This window comes from Grammomys surdaster, unplaced genomic scaffold, assembly GCF_004785775.1.
Source record: "Grammomys surdaster isolate TR1022 unplaced genomic scaffold, NIH_TR_1.0 126133, whole genome shotgun sequence".
Taxonomy (NCBI): domain Eukaryota; kingdom Metazoa; phylum Chordata; class Mammalia; order Rodentia; family Muridae; genus Grammomys; species Grammomys surdaster.
In genome coordinates this window covers 2,915,166-2,929,911 of record NW_021620941.1, presented here as the reverse complement: position 1 = coordinate 2,929,911, position 14,746 = coordinate 2,915,166, and the positions used below count along the sequence as shown (strand labels likewise).

The 14,746-nt window shown below is 52.3% G+C and overlaps 1 protein-coding gene across 1 annotated transcript in view; it reads left to right on the top strand.

Moving 5' to 3' along the window:
* Hmcn2 (hemicentin 2) overlaps positions 1-14,746 on the top strand; it is a 155,063-nt gene that overhangs the window by 32,595 nt on the left and 107,722 nt on the right. The window contains exons 9-18 of the mRNA XM_028757187.1: positions 1,738-1,882; positions 2,287-2,408; positions 4,338-4,610; positions 5,396-5,537; positions 5,857-5,984; positions 6,289-6,402; positions 7,913-8,062; positions 13,063-13,251; positions 13,974-14,069; positions 14,304-14,431. Of these exons, the coding sequence (XP_028613020.1) occupies positions 1,738-1,882; positions 2,287-2,408; positions 4,338-4,610; positions 5,396-5,537; positions 5,857-5,984; positions 6,289-6,402; positions 7,913-8,062; positions 13,063-13,251; positions 13,974-14,069; positions 14,304-14,431 (1,487 nt within the window). The remainder of the gene's footprint in view (positions 1-1,737; positions 1,883-2,286; positions 2,409-4,337; positions 4,611-5,395; positions 5,538-5,856; positions 5,985-6,288; positions 6,403-7,912; positions 8,063-13,062; positions 13,252-13,973; positions 14,070-14,303; positions 14,432-14,746) is intronic.

Here is a 14,746-nt window from a genome sequence, read left to right as displayed (position 1 = left end):
CAGGGAGGGATGGCCACAGGGAGGGATGGCCACAGGGAGGGATGGGCCCCAGTATTTTTTCCTCACTACTTTCAGAGCTGAGAAGGCTGGGATTTGCCTCAGAGCAGGTTGGCTCCGGGGCTGAAGATGTGTGGTGGTTCTGGAGTTCCTGGGCCCATTCTGCTCAGCAGAGGGGTAACCAAGCTGGCTGGGAGAGGCTCCAGATTGTGGGGGCAAGCAGCAGCTGTACACACAGCTGAGGACGTGGCTGAAAGTCTGACACCCCTCTCCCTGGGGATGTGGCAGGCGGCCCAGGGCATGATATCACTTACCACTCTCCCAGCCCCCAGCCTGGGCTCTGAGGCCGTCTGGTGCATTGTCTCACCCCTTGAGCATCTTACTGGGCTCCTGTCCCCTCTGGCTGGGATGCAAAGAAGACAGCCGTATGGTCTGAGCGCTTGCCAGCACCATGGGCTGCCGCTGACCCTGCTGGGGACTTTCTCAGAGGCTTCTTGAAAACAGCTCAGACAGGGAAAGAGGCTGTTGCTCCCAGGACAGGGGTCAGGTGAGGAGAGGAGCAGAGTCAGACAGGGGCTCCAGAAGGGCTCGCCACAAGCTGTGCGTTTCCTCGAGTTCTTTGCTTTATCTCAAAAATGCCGTGAGCTTCATATTTGTAGTCGCTTCCCGCTGTGCTCCCCACCCCCACATTAGAAAGGGTTCCCTGCAGACAAATCTAGGTGGACTGGACTTCACTCCTGGACAAAGAAGAGCTCACTGCACAGCCCGCCCACACAGTGGGCAGCATCTGATCAGTGCTGCCCCCAGGCAGGTGGAGTCTGGCCAGTGCAGATCTGTCTCCTAACTGGCTTCCTAGGAAGCCTTGGTGAGGCTGTGGAGTACCCTACACTGAAGGCTGTTACCAGCTCCTAATCACACCACAGGCTCACACCACAGGCTCACACCACAGGCTCAGGGCCGTTATCACCCTGTATATGGCATCTTACTGATTACACCAAAGAGAGTCTTTCCTGAAGCTAATTAGTTTTATAAGTGTTTAACCTTTGCTTGATAATTTTTAAAATGCTTTCTTAGCATGTGATTATTATTACTATGTGTTACTGGGTTTCTTTGTGACATTTCATACACATAAGGAATGAGTTTGCTCACCCCACGATTTCTGTTTCCTGCCCTCTACCACTAGCGTCCCCAACTACTTCCTCTTTGGTTTCACACCCTTTTTCAGCAACCTGATGAATTTCCTTGGCATTGCTTACAGGAACACCAATGAGCATGAACCTTTTACCAATGTCTACACACCAAGAAAATGTCTCCTCCTCATCCACTGTTAACTGTTGTAAGTCCTTACAGATGAATGGGACCCGCGAACCCTTCTCTATTCAGACAGAATGTGGACAAACCCAGCCTATGGCAGGTCTTGTGCACCTGAGTGCGATGGTCGTGCTGTACTGAAGGCCAGCATCACACACCATTTCCCATGCTTCCTCTGGCTCTTGCATTCTTCCTATTCCTTCTCTGATATTCCCTAAACCTTGGAGAGATCACCCCCATTTTGCAGAAGTAGAAACTGAGGTTCAGAAAGGTAAGTGGCCTGCCTTGAATGACCATTGACTGTGACCACACACCGCCTTAAGGCTGGCCTCTGGCCCTTGTTTATTCTTAAGGGGCTCTGTGTGACTGAGGCACCTCAGAGAGGCTTCCATGGTAGGGAAGTACTCTAAGCCCTGTGCTCACCTGCAGGTGTGCCGCTGGTCAGCATGGCTCCCAAGATCCACGGTTACCTACAGCAGCCCCTGCTGGTGTCCTGTTCAGTGTACAGCACCCTCCCCTTCCAGCTGCAGCTGCAGCGAGATGGAGAGAGGCTGGGCGAGGAGCGGTACTTTCAGTGAGTGACTGCTGGGCAGCAATTGTCCCTGGCCTGGGCTCTAGTGCCCTGGGAAAATCTCAAAGAGCAGGCAGCAGAAGAGACTTGGGGTCAGCTTTTCATCCTGATCAGCCTGGTTGGGGATCAGGAGAGTGAGTATCCTGGTTATGAATGGGCCCAGTAGTGGGGGTCAGGAGTAGAGGAACCCTGTAGACCCTTCCCTTAGGGTGGGAGTCTGGAATTCAGAGAGGTCAAGGCATGGACTCAGCTCATGCAGCCTGCTGTGGAATTTGCCTGGCTCTTCTTACTGAGCCTCAGTGAGGATTTGGGGTTTCCTTTGGTGCAGGGTTTAGGGGGCTGAGGCCCCTGAGACTGGGAAATCCTGGCTGGGGTAAGAGTGACCACACTGCCTGCTGCTTTTGCAGAGAGTCAGGAAACAGCAGCTGGGAGATCCCGCGGGCCTCCAAGGCTGAGGAAGGCGTGTACCAGTGCGTGGCCGTCAGCAGAGCTGGGACCGGCCGAGCCAGTGCTCAGATTGTCATCACAGGTCAACTTCCTTCTCTCTGTGTGCCAGCTCTGTTCCTCCCTCCTGTTGAGGGTTCCTCAAAGCTACGCTCCATTCTTAGGGCACCGCTAGGCTGCTGTCACTGGGGGACAGTCTCTCACTCAGAACGCAGCTATCCTACTCAATATCAGTCTCATGCCTGGCGTCCTTGTATGGTTACTCTATCCCTGCAACGATGTCACCTCTGAGCTCTAGAAGACTGGAGATGCCACAGGCAGTCTCAGAATGAGATTTAGATGCAGTCTTTAAAGTTAAAGACTCAAATTATTTTGTGGAGAAGAAAAGAAATGAAATGTAGTGATCCCACATCCATTTATAAAAAGTTACACAGACCCCTGGCAGAAAGATGGGAAAACATAAATCAAGACATCAAAGTCACCCACAATTCCACCAATCTAGCATGTGGATGAGCTCCTTCTGCGTGTGGTCTATGCATGCGTGTGCAGGGCCACTTTCCTGTGAGCTTTCCTGCAGGCCAGAGGTTGACATCCGGTGTTCCCTCTGTTTTGTTTTTGAGACAGGCTCTCTCATGGAACATAGGAAAGCTTTCTAATTTTAACTAGGCTAAGGAGTGGAGGAGGCAAGCCCCAGGAATCCTCCCATCCCCACCCCCTAGAACTGGGGTTACAGATGTGGGTGGAGACACCTGGATTTTATGTGAATGGTAGAATCTAAACCTGGGTCCTAGTGCTTGTACGTTTTATCTTTGGAACCATCTTCCTAGCTCCCCAGAGGACTTCTTTGCCTACATGTTTTGAGGAGGTGACCTCATCAACCTGAGTCCACTGTCTGCCAGCAAGTCGGTCTGTGCCCCTCAGCACAGGGGAGAGTCGTTTTTATAAATGATGGGCAGGAAGGGGGTGGGATCAAGAACTGGTATGCCATGTGCTGATATCTGTACACACTGGCCTTTTCTCATTGCTGTTGAACTACATTAAACTAAGTTATAACTACCTTGACATTGCAATGGATCACCATGCAAAACTGAGGTTCCTGGTTAATGGCTACACCTGTAATTCAAGCACTAGGACGCTGAGGTATTAAGGTTGCTGTAAGTTTGGGGTCAGTCTGGGCTATATCATGAGTTCCAGGTCCATCAGGGTTACAAAGGGAGACCTAGTGTCAACGTTTAAACACACACACACACACACACACACACACACACACACACACCCCACAGAGTATGAATATTCAGTACTGCTTCATTTTATCTATAGTCCAGTTTCTCCTTTTGTCCCTAAATGTCACTTCTAAGCATTTTCAATAGCATTGTATTTCTCTTTATTTTTGTATTTGAGACAGAGTCTCACTAGGTATCTATACTGGAACTGACCAGTTTAAGACCAGGCTGGTCTTAAATGCATAGCAATCCCGACTCTGCTTCCCAAGCATGGGGGTCATGGGCCAGTGCCACCATGCATGCTTGGATGTTTTTGTCTCCTGCAGGTGCATGTGGCCTGCTGGTCCTGCTCTTCTGGCAGGTGGCCTCTGATCTTGTCAGTTTGATGGCTTGTGCTCCTGGAAGAGTACACTTAGCAATATCTCCTTTGTGGCCTTGGGTCTGTCTCAGGCTGCTCATTGAAGGTTACCCTGTTGTAGGACAGAGATGTTTCCAGCAAGTTTCTCCCTCTCCTGGCTGAGATGTTTGGCTGGGAGTGTGTGAAGATCTGAATCGTTCTTGTTGAATGTGCATTGTCTTGGGAACACATCCATGCTGTTGAGAGCTCCAGGGTTTGATAGCACCCTAGGGAGAATGTGATGGGTGACACACAATCTCCCTGGGGGGCCAGGCATCTCCGAATGGAGAACACATGCAGACTGAGTGCTTTGCTGGCTGACGTGTCCCGAGTCACAGGGGATAGCTGTTCTCATCCCAGCTCTCCAATCTCTCCTACATGACTGTCCCTGCAGACCCTCCACCACAGCTGGTCCCTGGCCCCAATGTGACCGTGTCCCCAGGGGAGACCGCCATCCTGTCCTGCCAAGTCCTAGGTGAAACTCCTTACAACTTGACCTGGGTCCGGGACTGGCGAGCCTTACCAGCTACAACAGGCCGAATCACCCAGCGGCACGACCTATCTCTGGAAGTCAGCAACGTCATCCCCAGTGATGGCGGGCAGTACCAGTGTGTGGCCAGCAATCCAAATGGGGTCACAAGAGCATCTACCTGGCTCCTGGTGCGAGGTGAGCCTCCCATTCTTGTTGTTCCCTAGCACAACACAACACTGGGGACACCATACGCCCTTCCCTTTGCTCAACCTTGGAACTTTTAGAGATGCAGGGTCTCTTAGCTAAGTGATGATCGCTATCGGAGGGTCTTCGTACTAGGGCTGGGGCAGTATGAGAGATCTGATGTGCCTGACGCAGAATGGGGGGCACTGGCTAGATGATGGTGGAGAGAAATTCATCCATGTAGGAGTTTCAGGACTGGGTGTGGCTTTAGTCTCCCCAAGTCTGCCCTCCCTGGGATGCCATCCAACCAAGTATAAAAACCCAGCAACTCTTCAAGTGTTCTTTACTGAGCCAGAACTCCTACTGGTTCTGGGAGCGTGTTGAGAGACCCTACCTGGGCTCTACAGGACAGAGATTGATTAGTTATGTCTTTCGTGGCATGGAAGCGAGTATATTTGCCTTCTTAGGGGATTTGGCTGGCAGCTTGGCCTCAGCCTCACTGGACTGAGAGTATCTAATTAAACAAACTTAATTTTGGGGTTGGTTTTAGGGCAGGTGATGGGGTTCACCTCAAGGTCACAGAGATATAACTGTCTCTAGCCCTGGCACCTGCTGAGTGCTCAAAGCCCCCAGGGGTGCCCAGATCAAAGCAACCCAGGGCACTAGGGTCAGTGTCCAGTCTCCCTACCTCCAGGAAGACCACCTGGGGACTGGCTCTGGGGCTTGTGTTTCCTCAAGAGTCAGGCAGGGGCACCGTGGGGAACCACACTGGTCCGATGGGGTCTTCTCATCCACAGAGGTCCCTCAAGTCAGCATCAACGCCAGGTCCCAGCGCTTCTCCCAGGGTGTGGAGGTGAGGGTCAGCTGCTCAGCCTCTGGGTACCCCACACCCCATATCTCCTGGAGCCGTGAGGGCCTCGCCTTGCCAGAGGACAGCAGGTGAGTGGGTGGGATAAGAGCTCTGGGCCTGGCAGTAGCTAGACAGAGTGCTTAGAGGATATCTCAGCCTGTATCTTCTCAAAAATAGTGTGACGGGTACCTGGCTTCCACCAGGTTCAGCTGAGCATGGCATGACCAGAGTGGTCAGGCACTCAGGTTTCAAAGAAGAGCCTCATGAATTAAAATAGCAAGTTCCTTAGCCTACCTGTCCCAGAGAAACTTGCCAGTGTCTGAATGTCATTTGCTAGTGACATTAATTTGTTATCAGTGATGACTATGGGGCCACCATATGTCACCTGTTTTTCTGTCATGACTCCAGAATCTATGTGGATGCCCAAGGCACACTCATCATTCAGGGAGTAGCCCCAGAGGATGCTGGGAACTACAGCTGTGAGGCCACTAATGAAGTCGGCACAGACAAGGAAACAGTCACCCTCTACTACACAGGTACTTGGGCCATAGCATCTCAGGCCATGCTGTTCCCTCCCTCCTTCCGCTCAAGGACACTGTGGTATTCCAGGCCCTGTGGGTATAGTTCCTGATGTGACATAGGTTGGCATTCTGGTGGAGAGGCACACAATACCCATGCAAGGGATTGGTATTCCAGGGAGTGGGGCCAGGGGAATAAACATGGGTGCCAGCGGTGTGGGCCGGGTAGAGCAGGGAAAGAGATCTCTCCCTGCTGAAGCTATGGAAGGTCTAGCCTCAGAGTAACCAGAGAAACCCATGGTTTCTCCTCTGGCCCACACAGACCCACCATCCGTGTCTGCTGTCAACTCTGTGGTTCTCACAGCTATTGGGGAAGAGGCTGTGCTACTGTGTTCAGCGTCTGGGGTCCCCCCACCCCGGGTCATCTGGTATCGAGGTGAGTTTAATGGGGAGAAGCCCAGGAAATGTCCACCACAGCCCTGGACCTACAGTTTTCTGAAAGATCACTGGCAGGCAGGGACTCCCAACAGGGAAGGGGGTGAGGGTTGTCACAGGAAGGCCAACTGGTTCCAGCAACTATACCCCTGCAGCTTATAGGCTGCCAACTAGTATCCAGTCAGACCTGGGTCCTTGTTCTCTCCCCTAAGAGGACCCTGAGCCTCAGTTTCCTTATCTAGAAATAAGTCATGTGAGGATTAAGTATGGGTGTGTTTAGAGCAAGCCTGGGCTAACACCTAGCTGAGCTTAATTGGTAGATGGGGCAGCTTCCCTTCCCTGCCATGGGCAACTTCTGGAGGTCAGCCAGAGTCCTCAGAGGTTCCTCACATCTGGTTCCAGTCAGCAGCTCCTGTCTGGTGTCTCATCAGGCCTGGAGACAGGAAGGCTGGTGGCCTGGGCCCTGTGTTCTGCCAAGAGTATTTTGTCTAGGTTCTCTGGCTAGTGGGAGACAGGAGCTTTGAGATTCCTGGCTCAGGGCTGGTGACCCTGCATGTTTTGGCCAAAGTCTCCCCACCCTGCCCCAGACCCACCCACCAGAGAAGGTCTTAGAGTGACATATTCTTCAGCCTTAGGAGGGAAGAGACTTCTGACACCTGCTGTGACATGGTGGGAGCATTCATGAGGACAGTGTGAAGAGGAGGTAGATCCCCAGAGACATAAAGTACTTAGCAGTCCATTGGCATGAGGTCCCGGAGCCATTCATAGGGACAGGTGCAGTGCATGCTTGTGTGCACAACATGTGCAAGCATGCTCATGAGTGAGTGTGTGCGTGCATGTGTGTGTGCATGTAAGCGTGTGCCTCTGAGTGTGTGTGCATGCATGTGTGTGTGTGTGTGCATTTATGTATGTTGAGTGTGCATGAGTGTGTGTGCATGTGTGCATGCATGTGTGTTGAGTGTGTTTGTGTGTGTGTGTGTTGTTGTATTTAATGAAACAGTTGCAGTGAGGGAGAACAGGAAGAATGAGGAAGGCTACAGGCAGGTCATATGATGTCTACTCAGTACGAGCGCTCCCTGTCCAAAGCTGAGCGGATACCTCAATGTACTTGTAATTTAATCAGTGTCAGATGGGGGCGGGACATGGGTCTCAGGTGCCTAGGAGAGAAGTCAGGGAGGCAGGCATGAGAGAGGTGTCTTCTACCAAACACCACCCACCTGTGACCCAAAAAAGGCCTCCATATGGTGAGACAGCAAGGAGGCCTGGCTGTGGAGACCTTGGGAAGAACTTGCCATGTCAGAGTCTGGGTGAATCCCAGCCCTGGCCAACAGAGGGGCTTAGGAGAGACTCAGACCCTGACATGCCTTAAGACTGGGCTCAGGAATCATGACTTCAGGAAAACCACCTCCAGCAAACCTCCTATGTGATCCATAGGAGCCTTGGGTCAGGAAGCCTGAGGTCTTGACTCCAAGGCAACCAAGGACCAAGACTTTTTTTCATCTTTGGTTTAGGAGGTCTGGAAGTGATTCTGGCTCCTGAAGGCTCCAGGTCTGGGACACTGCGGATCCCTGAAGCTCAGGAGAGAGACGCTGGCCTCTATACATGCAAGGCTGTAAGCGAGCTGGGCGAAGCCTCTGCTGAAATACAGCTAGTGGTTGGAAGTGAGTGTGCACCTGGCCCTACCCACTCATCACTCCCCACCCCCACCCAGTCCCCTTTCCTGCCTTTAGTGAGGAAGCTAATATCTGTAGCATAGAATGCCAGCATAGAGCTATAGAGATGCACAGGGGGCTGGGACAGGTGTTAGTTCTTGCTGAGTAACAAAGCTTTGTGGCTGTAGCTTAAGAAGTAAGAGGTTTACTTTTACAAAAAATCCTCTATATCCCAGACTGGTGTGGCACTCAAGGAAAGCCTGGCAGAAATCAGAGACAAAGTGAGCTACCACCTGCTATGGGTCACCCCAGCCTGGGGATCTCCCTGGCTTTGTCCTACAGGCCGGTGAGAGGTTTTAGAAAGGACTTCATGCTTAGACTGTCACCATTGTGTCTGGCCTTTAGTGGGGTAAAGTGCACAGAGCCAACTTAGTCCAATAATAAAACAAGAACAGTTGTGTCTGCAGTATTTGCCAGTTCTGAGCATGTCTTAGGTGTACACTCATAAAATCGTCACAGTCCTTGGGGGTGAGAGTCATCAGTATCCCTCTACAGATGGGGAAACGAGACACAAAGAAGGCACATGACTTGCCCAAGGCCACACAGTTGGACATGACAGAGTTGAAGGCTAACTTTGACTCTGATCCCTTGACTCCGATGTTCAGTGTCAGAACTGGGCAGTAACCAACATCCTTCTTGTCTCTGAGCTCCAAGGTCTTCCTTGACCAAATGCCTCTGAGTTGTGTGTGCATGAGTCAAGGGAGGCTCACGACATGAAACACGGTCATTGTCTTAGCTGGAAGGTTCTAGAAGACTATCTGTGGCATTGCTGTGGTCAGTATTGGCCTTGCCTCCACATCTGACTGCCTTTTGGTAGAGCCTTATATCTTTGGGGCCCAGGTTGAGGTCCCCTGTTCCTTGAACAATGTGCTGTTAACATTGGCGCCATCTCCCCAGCTCAGAGGGAGGATACAATGGGCATCGTGGGGCCAGGGCAGGGCAGGGGTGAAGAATAGCAGGCAGCTGTGAGTCTTGGGCAAGCAAGCCTGGCAGTGATAGTGGGAAAGCAAATTTTCTGCCCCTCTGGGCAACAGCCATGGTCCAGCCTTCTTGGCCAAGCTGGCAGACGATGGGAACAGGTGGGTGTTATGCCTACTTCCTGCTATGGCTCTGGGAATAGGCTTCTTGTAGTATGTAGGACCCAGGAAGGGAGGCAGCCTGTCTTTCCAGCCAGATCCTGCAGTAGTAGAGTAGCCAGCAAGCACCCTGACACTTTTCTTCTCTGTGGCTTGAGTGGAGGAACCCAGAGCTTGGTGCTAGACAAGTGCTCCACTGCTGAGCCACATCCCTGGAAAGCACTTTTGAGTCACCTTCTGGGCCTGACACTTGTCAATCAAGAGAGTTGTGGACCCCTTGTTTGGCTGAGTGGCTTGCACCTGAGAGTCTCACGCTCCCCTCTGTGTGGTAGGATGACTGTAGTTATGGAGCCTTGACACACCAAATCGAGACTATGTGCTTGACACATGCTCTCATGGACAACTGAATCGACACACTGGGGTGGCTGTCCCCTGTGTCCAGAGCTAGCGGGATGACAAGAGCTCTAGATGTGAGTGAGTTTCTAAACATCTACTGTGACAGCACCCCATCCCCCACATTCTGTGCCTGAGCTAAGCTATCCACACCGTTGTTTTATGTTTGAGCTTAGATCTCGTGTGGTCCAGCCTGATCTCAGACTCACCATGTAGCTGAAGATGGATCTTCAGTTTTTGTTGCTACTAGTCAGGTCAAGGTTGTAGATATCTCCAGGTTCTTGGCTTCTTCTTCTTCAAGGAATTGAACTACAAGTTCACATAGATTTGCAGAAACATTAAGGCAACTTTATTAACAGCAAAGCAATAGGAAAGATTGGGATACCCTGCAAGAGAGAGAGTTAAAGTGAGGGCACACAAGGGCCCCATGATCATTTGAGCCTTCCTTTTGTGGGATTCAAGAAAAGAAACTTGGCTACTAAGAGAGTGAATGTTGTTCTGTTTTGATTGGCATTTTTCTACTGCACATGCCCTTCCCACAATGCATCTGATTTTAGTCATACGTTGGTCCAATTAGGCAGAGGCCTAAGATGGTGAATTCTTAAAAGTTTACCGGAGGGCATTGCTTTACTGAACATGTACACAGAACCAGTCCAGGCTGAACTGAACCTCTACCACTCCATATCCAGACACAGCTGTGTTTGGATAGAATCTGTTGATGATGGTTGCGAGGGGAGGGGACACTTAATCCATTGTCCAGAGAGGAGTACACACATGGCCTGCTGTAGAAGATGCTTGGTTTGGAGAGGAGGTTGTGCCTGGTACATGCAGGTAAGGGAGCTAGGCTGCCATGTGCATCATTTAAAATATATCTATACTTATTTTGTTTTACATGTACATGGTATTTTTGCCTGCATGTATGTGTGAGTGCCATGTATATGCCTGGTACCCACGTAGGGGATCAGAGGCCCTGGAAGTGGAGTTAACAGATAATTGTAAGCTGCCATACAGGTGTGGGAATTGAACCTGTGTCTTTTAGAAGAGCAGCCAGCGCCCTTAATTGTTGAGCCACTTCCCCAGCCTCCCAAGTACATTATTAGAAAGGAGGGTGTGCACAGCCAAACTAAGCGGGGTCCCGGGTTACCTCACTATTCTCTGAACTTGCCTGCCTCACATCTGACACCCTCTGCTCCAGCACAGGTTCAAGTCCATAGTAGAGAGAGCCACTCCCAGGGAAAATAAGCAGAGACGGAGTCAACACAGGGTCCCGGCCTGGGCTCTCACAGAGGGTCATGGGAGTCAGTGTGATGGCAAGGCCTGAAGACAGAGAACACTAAGCACACTGACCAGGCCCTGGGAAAGGCCCTGGCTGAGCACGTGGCCCCATCTTGACCCCCCACATTTGCCTCAGCCACCATTTGTCCAATGAGAGATAGGAAAGATAGGGAGGTAGGGAGCCTTCTGTTGTAACACATCACTGGGTTCTGGGGTCTCACCTTAATTAGGGAGTTCTGGTTAAGGAAGGAAGGTATGGGCACCCGAGCTATCCAGTGGCAGTTTTCTGTGTGGGGCCTATGGCAGAGCATCTCCGTGACTGACTCCTGCAAGAAAGCAGAAGAGGTAGCTGCTGCTCAGACAGCCGCTGCGGAGTCCTTAAGCAGCACCTAGCAGGTGCCAGGGGGTAGGGAAGAGCCTGAGTCCCGGCATCTGCCAGACCTGGGCTCTGAGGCCAGCTCGGCCAGGGACCTTGGGTGGCTTCCTTAATCTCTCAACTCTTGTTTCCTCACGTGTGACTAGGGAATTTGTGACACCACCTGTTGAACTTCAGGAAGTGTTTCTGGAGTTTGTGAAAGCATTTCCTCCTGGCAGTTGCTTAGAGGGTGTCCACTGTAGCCCTTGCCCTCATGTTAGGGAGCTGGGCGGGGGAGTGAGCGATCCCTCAACAGGTCTGGAGCAAAATAGGAAGTCAGGAGTGGAAAGCAGAGCTGAGTGGGAGGTGGGTGGCTCCACACTGGAGGCCTGCTTGAAGGAGGCTGTGGTTGGTCCCCACCATGGTGAGCACTGCAGAGCAGGTTTCAGGGGACTCAGGCCAGGGGCTATATCATGGGGTGGGGTGTTGTTTTCCATCTCTGAAGATCAGGGCCCTGAGTTAGGTTCTGTACTTCTGTGGCCACAGACCCTGTCAAGAAGGGCTCCATGTGAAGCTGGCTCACACACAGTCTCTTGTCTTGTGATTTTCCAAGCTGTGTCAGCGGCTCCCTTTAACTTTCCTAATCTGGAGGCCAGGAAAGAAGTTCAATGTTATCTGAACACGGCTGGCAGTTTCTGGAGGGATGTAAGACGAAAGAAGAGGCCGCTTTCCCATGGCCCTGTTAATGACAGCCAGGGGACCTCCTGGGTGGATGGCTTAGAGACACAGACCCATGGACCAGGAGAGTGCCAGGACTGCAGGGGACGGAGGAGGGGTGGGAAGAGGAGGGCTGTCCACATTGAGCCCAGATCTTGGTCTCCTGGGGGACAGGAGCTGGAGTTTCTGTTCTGGGGGAGATGGCCTCATTCTCCTTCCCCTCCCTACAAAGGCAGCAATGTACTTACTTACAGGAACAGCCAGAGCTCCACCAGCTTCCTGGGAGAATGAAGTCTGGGGTGTCTGGGATACCTGGAACAAGGGTTAGGAAAATCTCTGCTCTCCGTACTCTGTTCAGGTTGTGTGGCTTGCTTGGCAGGCTCACCCTTGAGTGTGCCTGTGGGCCTCGGTACTTGTAAACACACATTCACCAGCTGGCAACCTGCTCTTGACCAACAGATACAGGGTCATGTGTGATGGGGATTTTCATATTCCAAATAGTTCCTGGTATAAGAACAGGAACAACACAGAGAAAATACGAGTTGAGGGCAACACTTTAGGGTGGCTTACAAGAGGCAGGGCCATGGAAATGGTGGGTATGGGCTTCAGGGTAAGTGTGTCAGAGGCTAACACAAAACCTCTCTACCCGCCTAGGGTTCAGGAGGACGTAAGGTAAATCGGGGAGTCTGGGAGGCAGTGGGGCTCACTGTGCCCAGCCCCTGTGTGAACCCTGATCCCCTCATTGGCTGCATCTCCATCAGCCTCAGCCACAAAGGATCCTGTGGCCTTCCTCACAGGTGGTAGGCTCCTAAGGACACACTGCAGCAGGGAATGCAAATGTTTCCCCCTGCATGGCTATCTAAGCTCCCAGCCAGCCCTGAGGCTCCTGTAAGACAATGCAAAATACATCTATAGCCACTAGCCCTCCAAAACTGGCTTGCTTTGCTTCATATCTGAAACTCTATAGAGGTAGACCCAGATAGCCTCAGGTTGGCCATCGAGCTGTGGTCAAGAGTGCCTTCAGCTTCATAGGGTGAGCGTGGACAGAGCCCCTAGAGACAAGACAAAGCAAATGGACAGTTCCCTGGGTCCCAGCTCACCGAGGCTCCCCACAGACTGATCATTTCCTACAGATGCGCCCAGGCTGACAGATCCTCCCCAGGACACCACTGTGGAGCTGGGCAAGAGTGTCTTCCTCACCTGCCGGGCCACAGGCCGCCCACCCCCAACTGTCACCTGGCGGCGTGGAGATGGCCAGGCCCTGGAGCCTGGGAGGGGGAGCAGAACTGGACAACGGGATTCAGGAGTCTTGGTCTTTGAAAGTAAGAGAAGGGAGCTGGGGTGGCCTGGCCTAGGAGACAGGGTTGAGGAGGGTGAGACCCTGGTCCCAGTACCTGCTGCATTAGTTACTTTTCAATTGGTGTGACATAGCATCATGACAAGGTGACTTAGAGAAGGAAGGCTTGGTTTGTGACTTACGGTTCCAGAGGTAAGTCTATCACCATCATGGCAGGGAGCATGGCAGCACACAGGCAGGCATGGTGCTGGAGGAGCTGAGAGCTCACATCCTGGTCCACAAATAGGAAACAGAGAGAGGCACACTGGGGATGGTACAAGTTAGCCACACACCTCCTCCAACAAGGCCACGCCTCCTAATCCTTCCTAAAAAGTTCTACTGACTGGGGACCGAGTATTTAGACACAAGGGAAGCCCTTTCTCATTTAAGCAGCCATGGGCAGGTTGATGCTGGCTCATATGGGCTGGTGGCTCTGGTCAAGTCATTCCTTTATGAGATGGGTCACCATCCTGACGATATTAAAGGCTTTCTCAAGAGCAGGCCAGAACGTGGGTAGCACACGTGAGCAGCTCAGCCTCATATCCATCCCTGCCCCATTTCACAGATGAGCAAGGTGAGGTCCAGCAACACCCTCCTTCATCTCCTCAGATACCCTGGTCCTCCCTTGCATGTGTGCAGGGCCTGGCTGTGTACTTGCACTGTTAGAGTCTGTGGGTTCCCAACAGCCAGTTTCACTTCTCTCCTCAGGAGTCTCCCTGGAAGACCAAGCCCCGTATGTATGTGAAGCTCGCAATGTGTTCGGGAAGGCCCAGGCTGAGGCCCGGCTGGTGGTCACTGGACATGGTCTGTGGGTGAATCTGGAAACTGAGGGAAGCGGGAGGCAGGTGTTCCCGGCAGGCTGCAGGTGCTCCAGGGCTCTCCTTGGATCCCATATTTGGGCCCCTTGGGCGGGATCCTAGGGAACACCCAACACTAGGCTCTCTAGTCTTGATGTAGTCATGGGCCTCTTGAGGAAGCCCATGAGGTTGGCCTGTGTCCCTCAGACCTGTGTGACTGGCAGTTCTCATTTTCCCACAGCTCCCCCACAGATCGCCAGCAGTGCTTCTGTCGTACGTGTCCTGGAGGGACAGCCCGTGTCCCTGACCTGTGTCATCCTCGCAGGGAGGCCCCTCCCTGAGAGACACTGGTTGAAGGCTGGCAGGCCTGTGAGTTCTAGGCTGTCCTGGTAGCTATGGGTAGAGGACAAAGAGGGGACTGTCACAAACACACCTCAGCCCTGGCCTCGCAACTACACCATTTTGGAATATTCCCTTCCTCCTCCTTCTCTGTCTTAGTTTGTCCCACAAGCACCTGTCTCTTAAATTACTGAATCTGTGGTCCTGCCATCTCCCTGCTCACTGGCCAGTGTGGGGGTCTGAGGAGAGAGGGTGCAGGGGAGGGTCTGAAAAGAGAGGGTGCAGGGGAGGGTCTGAGGAGAGAGGGTGCAGGGGAGGGTCTGAGGAGAGAGGGTGTAGGGGAGG